Below are 16,955 nucleotides of genomic sequence, written 5' to 3'. Positions count from 1 at the left end.
CTTTGATAAATTAGTTTCAAAGAAGTTGTTGACTCTAGGGCTTAGCATTCTTTATTGATATGTAGAACAGAGATTACAGGAAACTTTTCACAGACATCGTGCTATGTACAGGAAGCACAAGGTTAGAGAAGGCTAGCGTACTTAACGTTATGGCACTGTTTGAGGGCTGCAGTTAGCTCTAAAGTGGAATGTTAATAAAATTCTGTTTTTACGGCAATCGGAATCTGAGTGCTTATAACCATCAAATTACACCACAATTTACAAATTATCAATAGAGTTGGTAGCATGTCTTCCATACTAGGCACTAAAAGCCTTGCATTTGCAGTTTGTTTCACTTTTTTCTGTACAGGTAACTGAAAAACAGGTCCCCCTCATTGATTACTTAACAGCAACTACAAACTGCAGCATGGCACTTACTTGGCACATCTAATACCAGCATGTTTAAGCTGTAAGTATACACTAGATTTACATTATCTAGACATCTTAAATCCTTTAACATTAAGTCACATGCTACACTGCTATTACCTGAGGAAGGGTTAATTTAAAGTTCACAGTGAGAAGGGAAGCTATTGGATAAGATCCAAGATAAGAACTGAGGTAAATCATTTTATATCATGTCCCACAGTGTAAACAATTTAAAGTATCCCTTGAAGATTTAAAAAAAGATGAAAGTTCAATCTGAAGCAGAATTAGGTTTTCCTCTCAAACCCTCTCCACGCACATGGCGATGCCCATCCCTCCTCCAATGCAGAGAGATGCCACGCCCTTATGGCCTCCAGTCCTCTGAAGTGTGTGCAACAAGGTGACCAGCACTCTGCAGCCAGACATACCAATGGGATGACCCAGAGAGATGGCACCACCATTCACATTCACCTGAGGAGGACAAAAAGGACAAAGGTTGCCATGCTGTTCCGACTCAAATGTGGAATTTACACACATCGGGCCGTTACTGGACACACTGGAGAAACTTGTAACAGATTTACTATTAGTGACGCCGGGGCTGCAAAAGTTACCTTGTCTACATTAAGGCCAAGCTCTTTAACCACAACAACAGACTGGGCAGAAAAAGCTTCATTGATCTCAAATAAGTCGACTTGGTCCAACTGCCAGCCTGCTTTTTCAACCTATCCAAGGAGAACAAGACAAGAATGACAGAATAATAAAGACAAAGAAGCATTTTGCAATTGTTTGTTCATTTTGGGGCTACGGATTTCTCACAGCTTTCCTGATGGCTGGGATTGGTCCAGTTCCCATGATAGACGGGTCAAGGCCAGCTTGAGCCCACGATACGATTCTGGCCATAGGTTTTAGGCCACGTCTCACAGCCTCTGATTGGCTCATTAGGACAGTTGCTGCTGCTCCATCATTAATACCTACAGTTACAAAAAAAATAGATTAACATGCATTTAGACAAAAAAAAAGCTGCCACTATAACTGTCAGCAGTGGCAGACATCGGTTTGGTTAGTAAACCTCAGTGACATTGTTTGTGTCAAAAAATTATGTTTGACCAACTTTCGAACCTGAGGAGTTCCCAGGGGTGACTGTGCCACTGCTGTTCTTAATGAAGCAGGGTCTGAGTTTGGACATGTTTTCCATGTTGCTGCCGTGGCGAGGAAACTCGTCCATCTTCACCTCCACTGGACCTGAAGATAACAGACTAATGTTACAGTGCATGCACACCAAGGACACACAAGACAATTTCTCGATAGTTCAACAGTGAGCAACTCCTCGCCTTTTCTGGATGGAACCATGACTGGGACAATCTCTTGGTCAAAATGTCCAGATTTCTGTGCAGCCTCTGTTTTGTTCTGGGACTGGACAGCAAACAGGTCCTGCTCCTCTCGACTAACTTCCCACTGCTTTGCCACATTCTCAGCTGATAAAATATATTGACAAGATTTAATGCTCTTCAAGATGTGTGACAATCAGGCTTTTGCCAATGCATATTCTCAGCCATGCACACCTGTGATGCCCATGTGGTAGCCATGGAAGGCGTCTGTCAGGCCGTCGGCCACCATGGAGTCCTGCAGGGAGGCATCGCCCATCTTCACACCTGCTCTCATCTGCAGCGTGTGAGGAGCCTTTGGTGGGACCAGGAAACAAACTGTTTTATACAGTCTTATCATCGAGGAAATATCACTCTTTTCACCCCTTGACTGCTGGAAAACATTGGGCCTTATGCCAGAAAATGTTTGTATTAACTTATTATGGGTATATGTGCAGTTTAGTTTCCCAAATTCCCCATACAAAGTCCTTAATTATGAACCTGCTAAACCACCTGTGCTGTTTAACAGGTGTTAGGGTTGGGGCTAATTTAGGACACTAAACTGCACCTATACCCTTATTCTTATGTATGTTATATATATTGTTTAGCAGAGTCAGTAATCGTATTTAGAGTGAGTGTTCTGATATAAAATGAGGGGTGTGTGTATATATATATATATATATATATATATATATATATTTTTTTTTGATGACACATCACATCTGCACCACTCGCGAATTTTGTTAATCCCTTAGGAGTATGACAAAATTGGTGAGTGCTATACATTCTCTTAAATCACTCCTACATGCCACTTAAAAACAGAGCCGTTCGTACAAGTGGTTCTTGCATGAGGCCTGTTGACTTAATTTTGTTGGGTTCATACGCACTAACCAAACTACATCATTTACTTCTAGGGTTGCTATCTTTTTAAAATGTTTAATACTAGAGCCATTTAGATACCCAAAGTGTGATACTGAAAATATTTTATACATTAATTTGAGTAATATACATGTTTTCTACAAATTTATTATTCAGTTTACTACAAGACCATATTTCTCAAATATTAAAAAAGCAAGTAATACTTTATATATAATCATATACTATCTGATCAATGAATTTATAATAGGCTTTTAAAGAAGATACCCACACAATCTATTATCAATCTGATCTAATTGCAATTTCATATTCCCCTCTGACACTCCTTGTGTCATAACATACCCTGCTCATACTCTCCATGCCCCCTGCCACCACCACAGTGGACTCTCCAGTCTGGATGGACTGAGCTCCCAGACACACAGCCTTCAGCCCAGAGCCACACACCATCTGGCAGCTCCAGGCCGGGACAGGGTAGGGGATACCTGCCCCAACACTGGCCTGACGTGCCGGGTTCTGCCCATGACCTTAAGGACAGAAGGGGGAAAAAAAAGTAAATGGCGAACAATGAGACAAGGTGAGTTTGATGGTTGAGTGAGTGCAAATATTGTGAAAGAGAAGCCGTATCTTGCCAAACAACTGTTAACACAACACATATGAAATGGGAAACAGAATATGAGGCCTCTGCCACACTTTTATCTCAGCGATTTCCTGAGCTTTCACCTGCTGTTAGGACGTGTCCCATGATAACCTCAGAGACCTCTTCTGGCTTCACCCCGGCCCGCTTCAGAACATCCTTGATCACAACTGAACACAGGTCAGGCAGAGGCACCGTGGACAGAGCACCGTTTAAGGACCCTGTGTAAAAATAGAGTGAAAAAAATATTGAAGGATGAGCACATTATCCGGGGTGGAGGGTTGACTCACTGGAACACTTCATTTTATATGGAGAGGAGACTTGCACTATATTTTTAGGCTGACACAGCCCAAATAACTAATCAAAGGCACTATCCAATGGAAGATCTTTAGGGACAAACTGCGGTTGTTTTGTTGGTGTCCGTTTTAGTGCTAAAATTATTAGTCGATTAGTCGGTTAGCTGATCAAAAAAAACTTTTTTCTTGGGAGCATTGGTTGGACAAAATAAGTAACTTAAAGATGTCATGTCACCAATATTATACGTATATATGTGGACACCATTAAAAAGCAGCTCAAACACACCTGTTTTAACTTGCCTTTGTCATGCTAATAAATTGTTTTTCTTTAGTGGTTACGCAGTCTTTTGTCTTGTCAAATTAAATGCATCACATTTTGGAGAGGAAACACGCCCAACTAGCTCTGACACACTGGACATGCATATGTCAATGTGGACATGTTGTAGATAACCAATGGTAGGACGCTCGTGCTCCGTGGCACTATGACCAGCCAGCCAATCGATGGTCACAGAACCCTCCACACATGAGCGAGCCAATCAGAGCTCGACAAGACTCGGCGTATTTTATTGAATGACATCAACCACTTTGCCAAATTAAACAACGTACTTGATAAATCAGCTCATGTGACTACAAGTAACGTTACATACAAAGAAACATGATGGCTACATTCATAATTAATTCAAATCACCGTTAATTTGACCACCGAGACAACGAGCCAGTGTAACGTACTGCGAGCAATGTTAGCAAACTGTTTTAAACGAACGCGTATAAGAGGGATATTAAAGCTTACCAATTGGTGTCCGTGCAGCAGAGACGATAACAACAGGCTCGGAGTTCATTTTGATAAACTGCTGGTGTAAGTTGGAGAGAAGCTTGCTTCAAAGTGTTGCTGCTGTCTGTCCACACTGCACCGTGAGCTCTGTTGACACCATAGGTTGACACTGCCGCCTGTCTGTCCTGTCCTGTCTGTCCGGTCCTGTCAGAGCTACACAGTAGGAGATGTGCAAGTGTAACTGGTGGGGAGATGCGCCACAGTGCCACCAGGTGTTTTGGAGGGGTGTTCATTCATTATAATGGGCTGGATTAATTTTAATTTAAAGTTTTTTTTAAAAAGGTATTTTTCCAAAACTCTTTACTATATATTCAAATTATATTATGCTTTCCAAATAATAAGTATCTACTATGGTTAGAGTAATACTTTCTTGTTAAAACTTACCCAAGGAGCAGCCTTTTAGACCCACTGGGGTAGATTATATGATAACTTTTGAATAATTGTTCTTCAATTGAGAAAAGTTATGGGTTTCCATATTAACGGATTGATGGGTAGTAATAATGAGTTTCACTCTGTAGTATTAAAATCTTTATTGGTATTTGGTCAGTACATGAAAAGGACTGAAGTCAGAATAATATGAACATCGCATATAAACTACTCACAATTCAACAGTCTTTTGAACAGAATTTTTTGTCAATGAAAAATTAAAATTGCATTAAAAAAAAAAAAACACAGGCAAACATCTAAAAATGACCTTGAATATTGCAAAGCTACTGTAATTCAGTGATTTTACTGACTTTTGACGATGAGTTACAACACCAGATGCCTGATTTCAGTGTCAAGAGCTCCAACGAGAACAGCATAGACATGCTCAAAGAAACAGCAGAATGAAACATACTAGTTTTAAACCATACATCCACTCAATTCAAATCTAACATTAACCCATACCTGTTATATCCCTGTTTAGCAACACAAATGTGACAGAGGCATCACGATAGGCAAGGGGAGGAGGGTGAAAACCAAATATCTTGGACAGCAGCGCTGCGTTACAGACTATGCATTTGTTGCCTTGTTTGTATATTGTATATAAAAAAAGAAAAGAAAAGACAGTACACGTCAAAGTACATTACAAAACCGCACTGTCGCTCGTGCTGGAGTCCAGGCCGTTCTGAGAGTGCCGTGACCCTGCAGTCCTGGTGCCCTTGGTCACTAGGGCAGCCTTGTCCTCGTGGGGGTCGGTGGTGGAGTCTGTGTCATTCGAGTGCTGAGTCAATGACGTCTCGCTGCCTGTCGGAGAGTCCACGCTCTCGTACCCTGCACTCAGCTGGCTCCCGAAACCCACAGGTCCTCCAACTCTCCCAGCAGCAGTCTGACTCCCTGAAGCCTCCTCAGAGTGGTTGGACAGTTTGGTCTCAGTTTCACCGGGGCTGGAAACCATGGGGGACATGGGGAAGTCTTCCTCAGTGCTGCTTACTTCCCGGTACAGGCTGGGTGTGGTGGTCTCGCTCCTCTGGGATGAGTTGCCGTTGCTTGGTCCGTTGGAGACCCTCCCGTAATCTTTACCCATTGGTTCAGAGGGTGCGCTGGCCTGCTCAGGCTGGGTGGACGGTTCAGCGGACGAGCAGGAAGCAGCGGGTGAAGTCCTGCTGGTTCCTGCTCCGGCCAATGCCCCCTGAGTTTGAGACAGCTGCTGACGAGACTCTTTCAACTGCTGCTGCAGGACAAGGATGGTGCTCTGCATCCCCTCCACCTCTTCATCTAGCTGGATGATAAAGTCGTTCAACTCTGGGAGAGACAGAGATCAGGAACCGAGAAAGAACAAAGTCAAAAAAAATCTTATCGACAGTAGAAGAAAGGTGTACAAATGACAAGCAGTCACACTTGGTATTGTAAAAAAATGGTCAGGCTGTGAGATGTGCATGCTGCTCATGTTCTCACCGTCTTGACTGCTCTTGAGCTCCTCGCTGTATTTCTTCTGCAGGGCCAACTCAGCCTCCAGCTGGGCGATGCGTCCCTGGGACATCTGCCTACCCAACTCCTGGTTTTCCTGAATCAGCATTCGACACTTGGCCATCAGTTTCTTCCCTGTTTGGCTGTAAGGGAAACAAGTCTCACATCACGCAGTGAACCAGGAGACAAAGACAACAGGAAAAGAGAGGCCATTGATCCTGTTCTAACTGCCTGATCCACAAGCTAAGGGGTCAACATAAACTCTCCAACCTGGCCGTCCCTTAATGGCTCTAGTCACAACAGGATTTTCATTAGGTTGGCAAAAATCTGCTTTGTACAAATAATGAAAATTATTTTCTTGTAAAAGACCCAAAGTACAAACTCATATTTTTTTTCTAGAACTAAACACTAAATTATGAGTAGGTTTTAAAAATGCAGAATCCTCACTGTGGTGGAAACCCAAAACAAGTTACCTAGACCCACATTTCTATCCATTCTTACACCGCAACTTAATTCACTATGTGCACATTAAAGAAAGTGAGCACCTTAAACAGTAGCAATTCTGTCGCTACCAAATTCTGAAATTTAAATGCACTTGCTACATCACCGAGTGGGAGGAAAAAGCAGAATACAAAATTTAACAGGGTAATATTAGAATGACACGCTACAAGAAACCCTCCAATTTCAATATCAACCCTTAACTATGAGTAGCAAAAAAGGAAATATTCACTGTAGAACCCGGTACTGGTTTAGTGTAGTCATCCCTTTAAAACACACAGGAGCAAGTGTTTCAACAGTAAAATCAGATTGCCTTAGGCGCTGCTTTCTCAACTTCACAACAGGTTGATGAATTCTCCCAACAGTCCAGCACACCTGTTATTTTAACATTAGCTGTTTTTGTGGCTATGTTTTACAAAAGACCTAATAAGAAGCCAAATTTGCAAACAAATAACAGGCATACACATTTTTTAAAACCATAACTAACTGCCATCTATTTAGTCTATAAATGCCTATGGAAGTCAATTGGCCAACGGAAATATTTACAGTAATGGCAAATAACTGTCCCCTATAGAAGCGGTCATCAAAAGTGGTGGAAGCTCAGAAAACCATGTATGTTATTCTTACTTTTTGGTCATAAAAATGTTATTATACACTGGGCATTTGGTTAATTGCATTTGCTGCATTTCTTCTCAATTGACAGTTATAACCATTAATTTCTCTAGAGGACTGGGCAGACGCTTGCTTGCGGGTGTTTTTAGCTCTCAAAAGGCTGTGTATACACTGCCAGCTCAAATCGCACTGTCTCGCATAAGTGAGAGACCAGAGTATAAATTAGTTCTTAAAAGACAGGAAAATACAGTGTTTCATTCTGAAAACAGTGGCTTAAGATCTGTGCCACACAGGTGAGACAAGAATGATCTAATGAGCTATTGGCGTAAATGGCTGAGGGAAGAGATTGTGAGGTCAATCACAAAAATACACAGAAATACAATAAATACATTCTCATCAACTCATAACATGACTTGTTAAAGACATTTGCAATCACAACTTGAAAACAGGACTCAGTGCACCTACAGCAGTGTGTTTCAGTATGTATCTAAAGAATTAAGCAAAGCTTAATGCAAATATTTATACAAGTGTAAACAATCAAAGCCAATCATGGGTCTTGGTTCACACACACTGCAGTAAGTGTTTGTTTCAGAGAAACAAGAGAAAGATCAAATTATATGCCAATAAAAAGAAACAAGTCACAAAATATAACATGTAAATACACTCTACCGTGAGTGGGCCCATGTTCAAAGACACAGGCGACTGGACCCTCATCCCTGAACCATTCTCCTCTGTGGACCGAGGATCTGGCTCCGCTCACAGTCTTAACATCATTTCTATTGGCTCTCCCCCCCCCACAGTCTTACTTTTAATCCTAGAAACTTTCCTCATGTTACTGCAATGTATCTAGACTGTCCAAAAAGTCTTTACGTTTCTCAGGCAGACTAGCGGGTATGTGTGGTGTAATCCACAGTTAAATGTCTTTATAAACCAAGTATTGGGAATTGTCTGTAAAATGTTCAATTGCTGTTTTAGGCTAGGGATGCTCCCTGCCTGACTCAACCTCCACCATAACCCCCCTATTTAATGTGTGAACTGTCTGGTTTGAGCTGAGGGGGCGGGGAGGGCATATCCGTGTCGGGAAGTGAGTGACCACCTCTTCAGGAACAGTCCGGACTCCTTCAGGCCCTTGGACGGTGAGGGGATACGAGGGGAGAGAGCTGAAACACAAGTGTCACCTGACCATTCTGTCTTTTCGCTTTAGGTTATGTGATATGTAGCTGGCACAGTGCAAGAGTACAAAAACAGCAGTGACTGGCTTTCTGTAAAGTCTGAGTCTCGTGGTGAGTACAGCATTTGTCAGCCTTCCACCCCACCATTGTTCCTGCATGCCTGCAGTGAGAGTGAGGGTGGGGGGCATGAGGAAGTCTTGACTTTTTTTTTGGGGGTTATTTTGATTGTCTTTACCTATCAGGTGTAAATTTCCAGGCACTCAGTTCATTTTGGGCCTGCTCCAGTTTGTCTTTAGTCTGTTCTAGTTCAGCCTTCATTTTGAGGAAAAACAAGTTGATGGCTGGGTCCACCATGGATGACCGCAGTTGGGCCGCACTCGGCTGCTGGACTTGCTTGAGGTACTGGATCTGGGTCTGCAGGATAAAACAAACAGTTGTTACTGACCAGTAAAGTGTAGTATATAACTTCCAATAAAGAACTTTTGATTGGTACGAGTACCAGTCCTTTACCTTGACCCATCTTCAGGATGGAGCCACATTGCTACACAACTTTCCACAGAGCTTATTTGAATGAATATATATATATATATATATATATATATATATATATATATATATATATATATATATATATTTGCATGAGAGAAAGATGTAGCTAGTATGCCTCAAAACTAAGAATTTAGCCATTTTAGTCGAAAATATTCTACTACCCATTCCAGCTCAGTGTTCAAAGGGAAGGTGACAACAGGGTTCCAAGTTTAAAACCTGTCTAAACTCTACCAGTGTGTTGTGTGCAGCTGCAAGAATGACATGTTCTGCCATGAAGCCACTGGGTGATCCACTGAGCTGTCAATCTAATAAGAGCCAAGGATGCCCTCGTTGACACACTCTACACACCAAGACAATGAATGACAATCAATGAATACAACATGTTTGCTTATTTTTTTGCATATCATAACATTAAATAAAGTGTACTTTGTGTTTTTATTTTTTTGCCATCGATAAGTAGACTAGACTAAGTAAGCAAGTTTAAGACATGGCAACTTGTGATGAGCATTTGACGTTTAACTCATGAGCAATGATGTCATGACATTAATGGTTAGCTGCAGTCAGAGTAGTGAGACAGCGCAATGCTAATGAGCACTAAAGATAACCGAGCATCAGTAAGTATAGAGAACATAAGAATTCAGTTACACTCTATGGAGGTGCTGGGTCCATCAACAGTTCTGTCAGAAGCAGTCAACATTAATTAAAGGAGTGCATCAATAAAAACCAAGTTCCCAATAATAACAATAATAATATCAACAATCATTAAGAAGGTTGAAGAATAGATACATACTGTGCACTCTTGCATTTCCTGCTCCTTGGTGGCAAGTCGCATGACCAAAATGTTCTCCCTGCGTGCAGACTCCTGCTGCTGCTGCTTCAGCTTTTCCTCTGACTCCTTCAACCCCGGCACATCATTGGCTAAGACGGTGAAGAGAAGAAGAAAATGCATCAGGAGAAATAACCATTTCACAAGCAGCCAAATACAATAGTATAGTTTGTCCAATATACGGGCAGGAGAAATCATGTTGTATTGGATTACATTTAAGTAACAGCAGATGTACTTACAACATAGCTCTGTATATTTTGCCTCCAGGACCTGGACATATGCTTCATGCTGTTTCCACCTGAGAGGAGCAGAGCATGTGTAAACATGAACAGCTCAACCTATCGATCAAGTTTCTCCACAACATAATTAGCCTCCAATTGTAGAGCGGTTACCTACCTTGTACACAACTCCTCTCTGGTTAGGGTCTTCATGTCAGATTCACTGAGGCGAACCTGCAGAAAAGAAAAACAAAGTGGTTAAACAAAGAAGCCCATCAATACATTACGCTCATAATTACACATGAAGGGGCTCGTGACACATGATCAACTAGAAAAGACGCTCACCTTCTTGGGTAGAGGCTCTTCGTTGGTCATTGTGAACTCTAGAAGTAAATATGAAAGAAAAAAAACATAATTAATCACAGCTTGGTGTCGTGTGTTGAAGCGGCTGCATCATCTTAAGCTCTAACACGTTGGCTGTCAACACTCAGTAAAATATGACATGTATGACCAGTTTATTAAGAGGTACAAATGTTGTTTCCGACTAACAAATGAAACTAAAAGGTGTGCGCCGAGCCAAGTAAACTACATGGCCTACAAAATAACAGTTAACATTAACATTACCAGTCAATAAGAGCAGTCGAACCTAATGTTAGCTGGTGTGGCAGGAGGCAGCAACGATGGCAAGGAATATAAATAAGCGAACCGAGGTTAACTCTCGGGTGCCAATAACATTTGGCATCCGCTAGCAAAGTAAATAAAGGCTATTTTACTACGGTGTGAAGCTACAATATGTTCTGTATGTTGCGCCTGGCATCATGCAATTCTTGGCTCTGTTTTCGGCTCCTTGTTATCACAAAATGGCGGTGAAGGAAATGACTCCCTCCCTTGCGCTCCTTTTCCTGAAACTAGCGGGCTCTTGGCTGCAGATTTCGGGCTTTCGGCGATCAAAACACTTACCAGGCCCGTATCTTTCGACGTTTCTGGAACCTCTCAGTTTCACGGATTCTTAACAAGACGCAAAATTACAACTACGTTAAAATTAGCAGTGAATTTATGCGTTGTTGACTCGCTTCACCATCATCTTCATCGCTGACGGCAGAACAGAATGGATCTGACCGAGGTGCTGCACTTGCGTTGCTGCAGAGTACAACCAGAGACGGGGATATAAAAAAAACAGACCTCTCACTCCGCCGAGATATCCGAAATCTAAAACGTGGCCGGGACGCACAATACATACTGTGAGTGTGTGTGTGTGTGTGTGGGGGGCTCTTCGTCCATTATTATTTCAGCTCAGCAACAATTAACAGTTAATAGTTGTTTATTTCGGAAAAGGTATGGGACATGGGATTTCCTCATGCTTCTATTTTTTATATGTATTGTATTAAAGGTTAGGTTTGTAATACAACAATTTGTATGGGACACAGTTTGGTAATCTTGATGTATGAGGATATTTGAAAGCGTTGAAACAGTTAGTTGATTAATTAATAACAATTGTATATTTTAATAATCAATTGATTGATCACAGCCAAAAAAAACTGCCTGGTTCCAGCTTCTTAATCCTATTATAATAGCCCTACATTGAATATCTTTTGATTTTTGACTGTTGGTTGGAAGAAACAAGCAATTTGAAGACATCCGTGGGCTCTGGGAAAAGGGGATTTTCCCCAATTTTTAATGACATTATATTGACCAAATTAGTTTATTTCTGAATGATGGACATGTGTGCTTATTTTGTTAGCATGAGACATTTCTTAAAATGAGATGTGGGGATGTCTGGGCATCCTGATTTATTTTGTAAGTTTGTTGGCCTTTAAACAGGCCTGTTTTTTTTCAGCAACATTCACTTGTGTCAAATGTGTATATTAAAGTCTGTAGTCCAGATGATTTGCTAGGTTAGTTATGGTTGGGGAAAATGTGAGCCCACCATTTCTGAGTGATTCATTTTCCTCAACATAGACGATCTTTGGCATTGCCTCCGATCTGGGGTAGAAGTGACGTTCACGTGATCCTTCGCAGCCTGCTAATACTAATTATTTACTATTATTTAATTATTATGGCTTTATTTGATGTTGTTATGTGTAATTTATTAACACTTAAATCGTATGTTTCAAAACGGAAATAAATACAATATAATGTATACACATGGGCAAATTATTTCAATAACAATATATGCAGTGACAAATGTTATAGAAGAGGGATACAATACACAATGTATTATGTTTAAATCATAGACTGTAGTCTATGGTTTGAATAAATTATGACACATCAACGGTATCAACATTTCCGAAATAATAACAGGAGTAAGTTTGCTTGGCAGTGGCAGTTTGCCTGTACACTTTCGTCAACACCCCCACAGGACGATAATGGTACGATCGGCTGCACTGTCAAATTTCAAGGGCAGTTGCATGTGTGTCGGTGTCTGTCCCGTCTAACCTGCAAGTAATACTTTCAGCATGCTGTGCAGAGTTGGCCAAATGCGCAGGTAAAACGTATATCAATTTACCGTACGTTACCCTCTTCAAAAAGCACAAGGAATTAGGACAGCTGACTCCTGCTAGTAGCGATAGCTCATGGACTTGAGACAGTTGTTTATTCAGAGCTAACAGTTAGCTAGCCAGGATGCTAACTTAGTTTAGCAGCTCGGCAATGTTAGCTTGTGGCGCACACCAAATAAAGTATTTCGTTTAACTGTCGCATAGTCCTGCAATTATGGGCTTCCGTGTGAATTGTTGAAATTAATGTTGTTATTTTCGGACACACTTGTTCATTCCTAGCGAACTCGGTGCCACCATTTTATTCAATAATATCTAACTAACTAACGCTAAGTTAACTAACGTTACTGCATGTTAATCCACAATCAACAGCAGATATTTAGGTCACTACAAGCAAGTTGCGCAAGGGTTATAAAACTGTTGAACCCACCTGTGCCAGGCTATCTTGGGCTAATAACTTGACGTTACTGTACAATTTAATCAAACGTGCGCCACTGTTAGCCAAGTTATTTTGGTCTCTTCATATTTGGAAACCAGAAATTGCGGTTAAGATCAGTCCTATGCCAATTTCCCTTTCACGTTGGCTTCTCTAAACCTTACTAAAAGCTAAATTTTATTTTCATATGGTAATGGTTGGTAAGTTTTACCTTTTGTTTCGTTCCAGGTGTGCAGCCAGCCTCAGCCAAGCTATAAACCAGGTAGCTGCATCAAGACAGAAGCACACGCTCCCTGACCTGACCTATGACTATGGTGCCCTGGAGCCCCACATCAATGCAGAGATAATGCAGCTGCACCACAGCAAGCACCATGCAACATATGTCAACAACCTCAATGTTACAGAGGAGAAATATCAGGAGGCACTAGCAAAGGGTATAAACTCACAAAAACTAATCGGCAAATTGCATCTGTATAATAAATAATTAACTACATCAAGTTGCAATTTAAGTGTTGACTATCATGGTACAATTTTTAACATTTATGTCAGGAAAACTATCAATATATTCTAAACATTTCTTCATTGCATTTTAGGAGATGTGACCACACAGGTTGCCCTCCAGCCTGCTCTAAAGTTTAATGGAGGAGGCCACATTAACCACACTATCTTCTGGACAAACCTCTCCCCAAATGGTGGTGGCGAGCCACAGGGTAAGGCAGAAATCCATCCAGTATAAACAGCTTTTCTTTTATTTTCCTACACAGCTTTGTTTTGTAGTAAACTTAAACCTGCCTTAAGCAACACATGAATCTGTAATGTATAAGGGTTGCTAGTAGTGCTGGACCTACTGTAAGTGACCAGCCAGCTCTGCATCTTTTAGCTCATTTATTTTTGGTTTATAATGCCTCACAAGGACTGTAGTTTTGAGTCTTGCCACCCACTCCATCCACCAATATAAAACATAGCCATCTACTCGCAGTGAACAAGCTCAGACAAGCTGGACATATACTACTATCCCAGCATAAACAGCAGAGAGTACAGTAAATATCTGGCCTGTGAAGCTAAAGTCCAAGATGTGTTAATGAGGATTTTTCATACCAAACCACAGTTAAAAATGGAATTGATATTGGTCTTACATTCATCAGGTGGACAGAAACAAGACTCCAGTGTGTCACAGCAACCTGTAAAGCTGAGCTCAGCATTGTTACACTAAGGTTGTTTTCTTTTGTCATTCTGCCCCCAAGCGTCTGTCTAGACGGGTTATATGGGGACATCATTTAGAATACACAATATTGTGTGGCTTGCCTAAAATTAATAGTGCTATATTTAATTTATTGCAAAAGAATTAGGAGCAATTATTTCCTCTGATTAGTATTTTTTGCTGTTAATGTCTCGTATGGCCCTGAAGTAGCACCTGTGTGTGTCACCTCTTGTAGGTGAGCTGATGGAGGCCATTAAGCTGGACTTTGGCTCCTTCCAGAAGATGAAGGAGAAGATGTCTGCTGCTACAGTGGCAGTGCAGGGATCGGGCTGGGGCTGGCTAGGCTACGACAAGGAGAGTGGAAGACTCCGTATCGCTGCTTGTGCTAACCAGGATCCACTGCATGGAACTACAGGTCAGTAAAAAAAACTCTTGAAAATAGATACTGTATAAGACGGGTATGAAACAGAGCCATCAGAGTAATCGTTTCCTGTCTCCGACCCTAAGGTCTCATCCCCCTCCTCGGTATCGATGTATGGGAGCATGCCTACTACCTTCAGTACAAAAATGTGCGGCCGGACTATGTTAAGGCTATCTGGAATGTCATCAACTGGGAGAATGTGAGCGAGCGTCTCCAGACAGCCAAAAAGTAGAACATAATCCTCAAATATTCCCTTTCACCCAGACCTGGACCTGGGTCAAATAGTAGCTGCAAATCATTTTTCATTTTACATCGCTTGGAGTATCTGAGTGGTGGCATATTCAGATTTACAACAGTTTGGACTTTCAGATGTTCAGCTGCATCAACGTTAAGTTAACTTTAAAATATTTACACACACAATAAATAAATAAATAAAGTTCATATATATATATATATATATATATATATATATATATATATATATATATATATATATATATATATATATATATATATATATATATATATAAGGTTGAAGCAAACTTCAAAACTTGTTTGCAAGTGCTTTATTATCTCAGGTCTGTACCTGACCTCCATACTTTTTTCAAGCGCACAAATTGACCACCTTTCACATCAAGGCTGGCTGTTTTTAATTACACCCAAATATTTGCTGCCACACATGTAAACAAAGTGTCAGATAACCAGCGTATATATTCAGTGAGCTTTGTCTTTGTCAGAATAAGTCACACTGTAATCACAAAATGTTATTGCAGTCCATGTTTTTGATGTAATATAATAAAATGATAGGATTTAAATTATACAAGCTGAATGGTTGGTGCTTCATTCTTTTCTTTCTATGTGCTGTGATGGATAATATATTAAGATGCTTTTTAAAGCTGGTTATGTCATAGAAGGGCGACAGGGAATAAAAGCATGGTGATTGTAGTCACAGTGGTGGCCAGCACACAGGCTATAGTATAACAATGAAGATCACTCTCAATGGGTGTTAAACAAGTCATGGAATTTCAATCAACAAAACAACATAGTCTTTAGAGGCAAGCATAAGCATTTTTTACCGCATTTGGTGAGGCAGGTATTGAGAAACCAGTCCACTTCAAAGAGCTCTCCCTGGCTGTAATTCTCAACTCTCCTCTTGTATGGTGCGACATGATTGTTATTAACATTTGTTTTCCCACTACTTTTTTTAAGATTTCTTTTTTTCCACTCAGAATATTTCCATTTTAGTTAGAAAAGCAGTGATTGCTGAGAAACCACAGCCCTACTAATAAAGTCAACTCTAGTGAACAAGATGTGCAAACTTGAGGAAATGTAACACTATCTAAGGCATATACTGTGTGACCAGTACTTTAAAATGATTATCTGTCTGTCTGAGCTGAAATATCAGCGTATGATCTGCTCTGCTTCTTTAGAGTGTTACCAAAAGAGGGCAGTGTTTTCTAAGGGTTCCTGCTGTAATTGAAGAACTGATTCTCTGTACAACACATTGAGTTGAGTTCTTTTTTTGTCACAGAAACTATATTATGAAGTGCATTTCAATGAATGTATGGGAGTTACAGTATATATTCATAGCATTGGTTCAGACAGACTTTCAAAAGAGCATCACCTCTTCATCCATACAACCCACAGTAAGAGTCAAAGGGCTTTTAGCAGTACACTGTGTGTAACTCATGAGTTTTATGTTAAAAAAACAAAACAAGTAGGTTTACACAAACAAACGAAAAAATATTGAGGGCTTTACTTTAACTTCACAATGGTTTCCAGCTGGTTCATCTCCCGTCATCTAAGTGACTCCGCTTTTCCTGTCAGTGATTAGGACTGACCAGTTTGCCTGTGGGAATTTCACATTCCAGAGATCTCTCCCTTTTCCTGGAGGTGGTGTCATGATGTAGAGGTGAACTGGTTTTCAGCGGACACTGAGTTCAAGCACATGTTGACAAGACACCAATTGGGAGACTGAAATTGGCACCCTTTCAGTTGTATTAAGTTATTACAGTTGATTTACACTTTGAAATTAATCTGTGAATTATGACCTATATTTTGACTCTATTGTTGCATGGATAGTGATTGCTAAAGTGCCCATATTATGCTTTTTGGCGTTTTCCCTTTCCTTTATTGTGTTATATATCTTTTTTTTGTGCATGTAATAGGCTTCCAAAGTGAAAATGCCCAAATTCCACCCCAAAGGCACTTACCGTCTTCCAGAGAAAACACT

The 16,955-nt window shown here is 40.7% G+C and overlaps 3 protein-coding genes across 4 annotated transcripts; 1 reads left to right on the top strand and 2 right to left on the bottom strand.

Moving 5' to 3' along the window:
- Positions 1 to 28: 28 nt before the first annotated feature.
- Positions 29 to 4,595, bottom strand: acat2 (acetyl-CoA acetyltransferase 2). Its single transcript, XM_028605188.1, has 9 exons — positions 4,363 to 4,595; positions 3,363 to 3,497; positions 2,985 to 3,166; positions 1,965 to 2,082; positions 1,734 to 1,877; positions 1,522 to 1,644; positions 1,219 to 1,373; positions 1,014 to 1,124; positions 29 to 873 (listed from the first exon to the last, which is right to left on the bottom strand). The coding sequence occupies exons 1-9, from the start codon at positions 4,409 to 4,411 to the stop codon at positions 703 to 705; spliced, it is 1,188 nt and encodes a 395-aa protein (XP_028460989.1). The 5' UTR covers positions 4,412 to 4,595; the 3' UTR covers positions 29 to 702.
- Positions 4,596 to 4,917: 322 nt separating this feature from the next.
- Positions 4,918 to 11,368, bottom strand: wtap (WT1 associated protein). Of its 2 annotated transcripts, none has more exons than XM_028605800.1 (8): positions 11,130 to 11,368; positions 10,515 to 10,552; positions 10,348 to 10,403; positions 10,191 to 10,249; positions 9,916 to 10,043; positions 8,812 to 8,990; positions 6,283 to 6,437; positions 4,918 to 6,129 (listed from the first exon to the last, which is right to left on the bottom strand). In XM_028605800.1, the coding sequence occupies exons 2-8, from the start codon at positions 10,542 to 10,544 to the stop codon at positions 5,471 to 5,473; spliced, it is 1,266 nt and encodes a 421-aa protein (XP_028461601.1). In that variant the 5' UTR covers positions 10,545 to 10,552; positions 11,130 to 11,368; the 3' UTR covers positions 4,918 to 5,470. The 2 variants fall into 2 exon arrangements, with proteins under 2 accessions (XP_028461601.1, XP_028461602.1); XM_028605801.1 differs by lacking the exon at positions 11,130 to 11,368 and adding an exon at positions 10,816 to 11,028.
- A 1,153-nt stretch (positions 11,369 to 12,521) lies between these two features.
- Positions 12,522 to 15,163, top strand: sod2 (superoxide dismutase 2, mitochondrial). Its single transcript, XM_028605064.1, has 5 exons — positions 12,522 to 12,654; positions 13,329 to 13,534; positions 13,694 to 13,810; positions 14,537 to 14,716; positions 14,809 to 15,163. Exons 1-5 carry the CDS (start codon positions 12,626 to 12,628, stop codon positions 14,952 to 14,954), a joined length of 678 nt encoding a protein of 225 aa, XP_028460865.1. The 5' UTR covers positions 12,522 to 12,625; the 3' UTR covers positions 14,955 to 15,163.
- The last annotated feature ends 1,792 nt before the right edge of the window (positions 15,164 to 16,955 follow it).

This window comes from Perca flavescens, chromosome 18 (genome assembly GCF_004354835.1).
Source record: "Perca flavescens isolate YP-PL-M2 chromosome 18, PFLA_1.0, whole genome shotgun sequence".
In the NCBI taxonomy this organism is placed as follows: Eukaryota; Metazoa; Chordata; class Actinopteri; order Perciformes; family Percidae; genus Perca; species Perca flavescens.
This window is presented reverse-complemented; position numbering and strand designations above follow the sequence as displayed.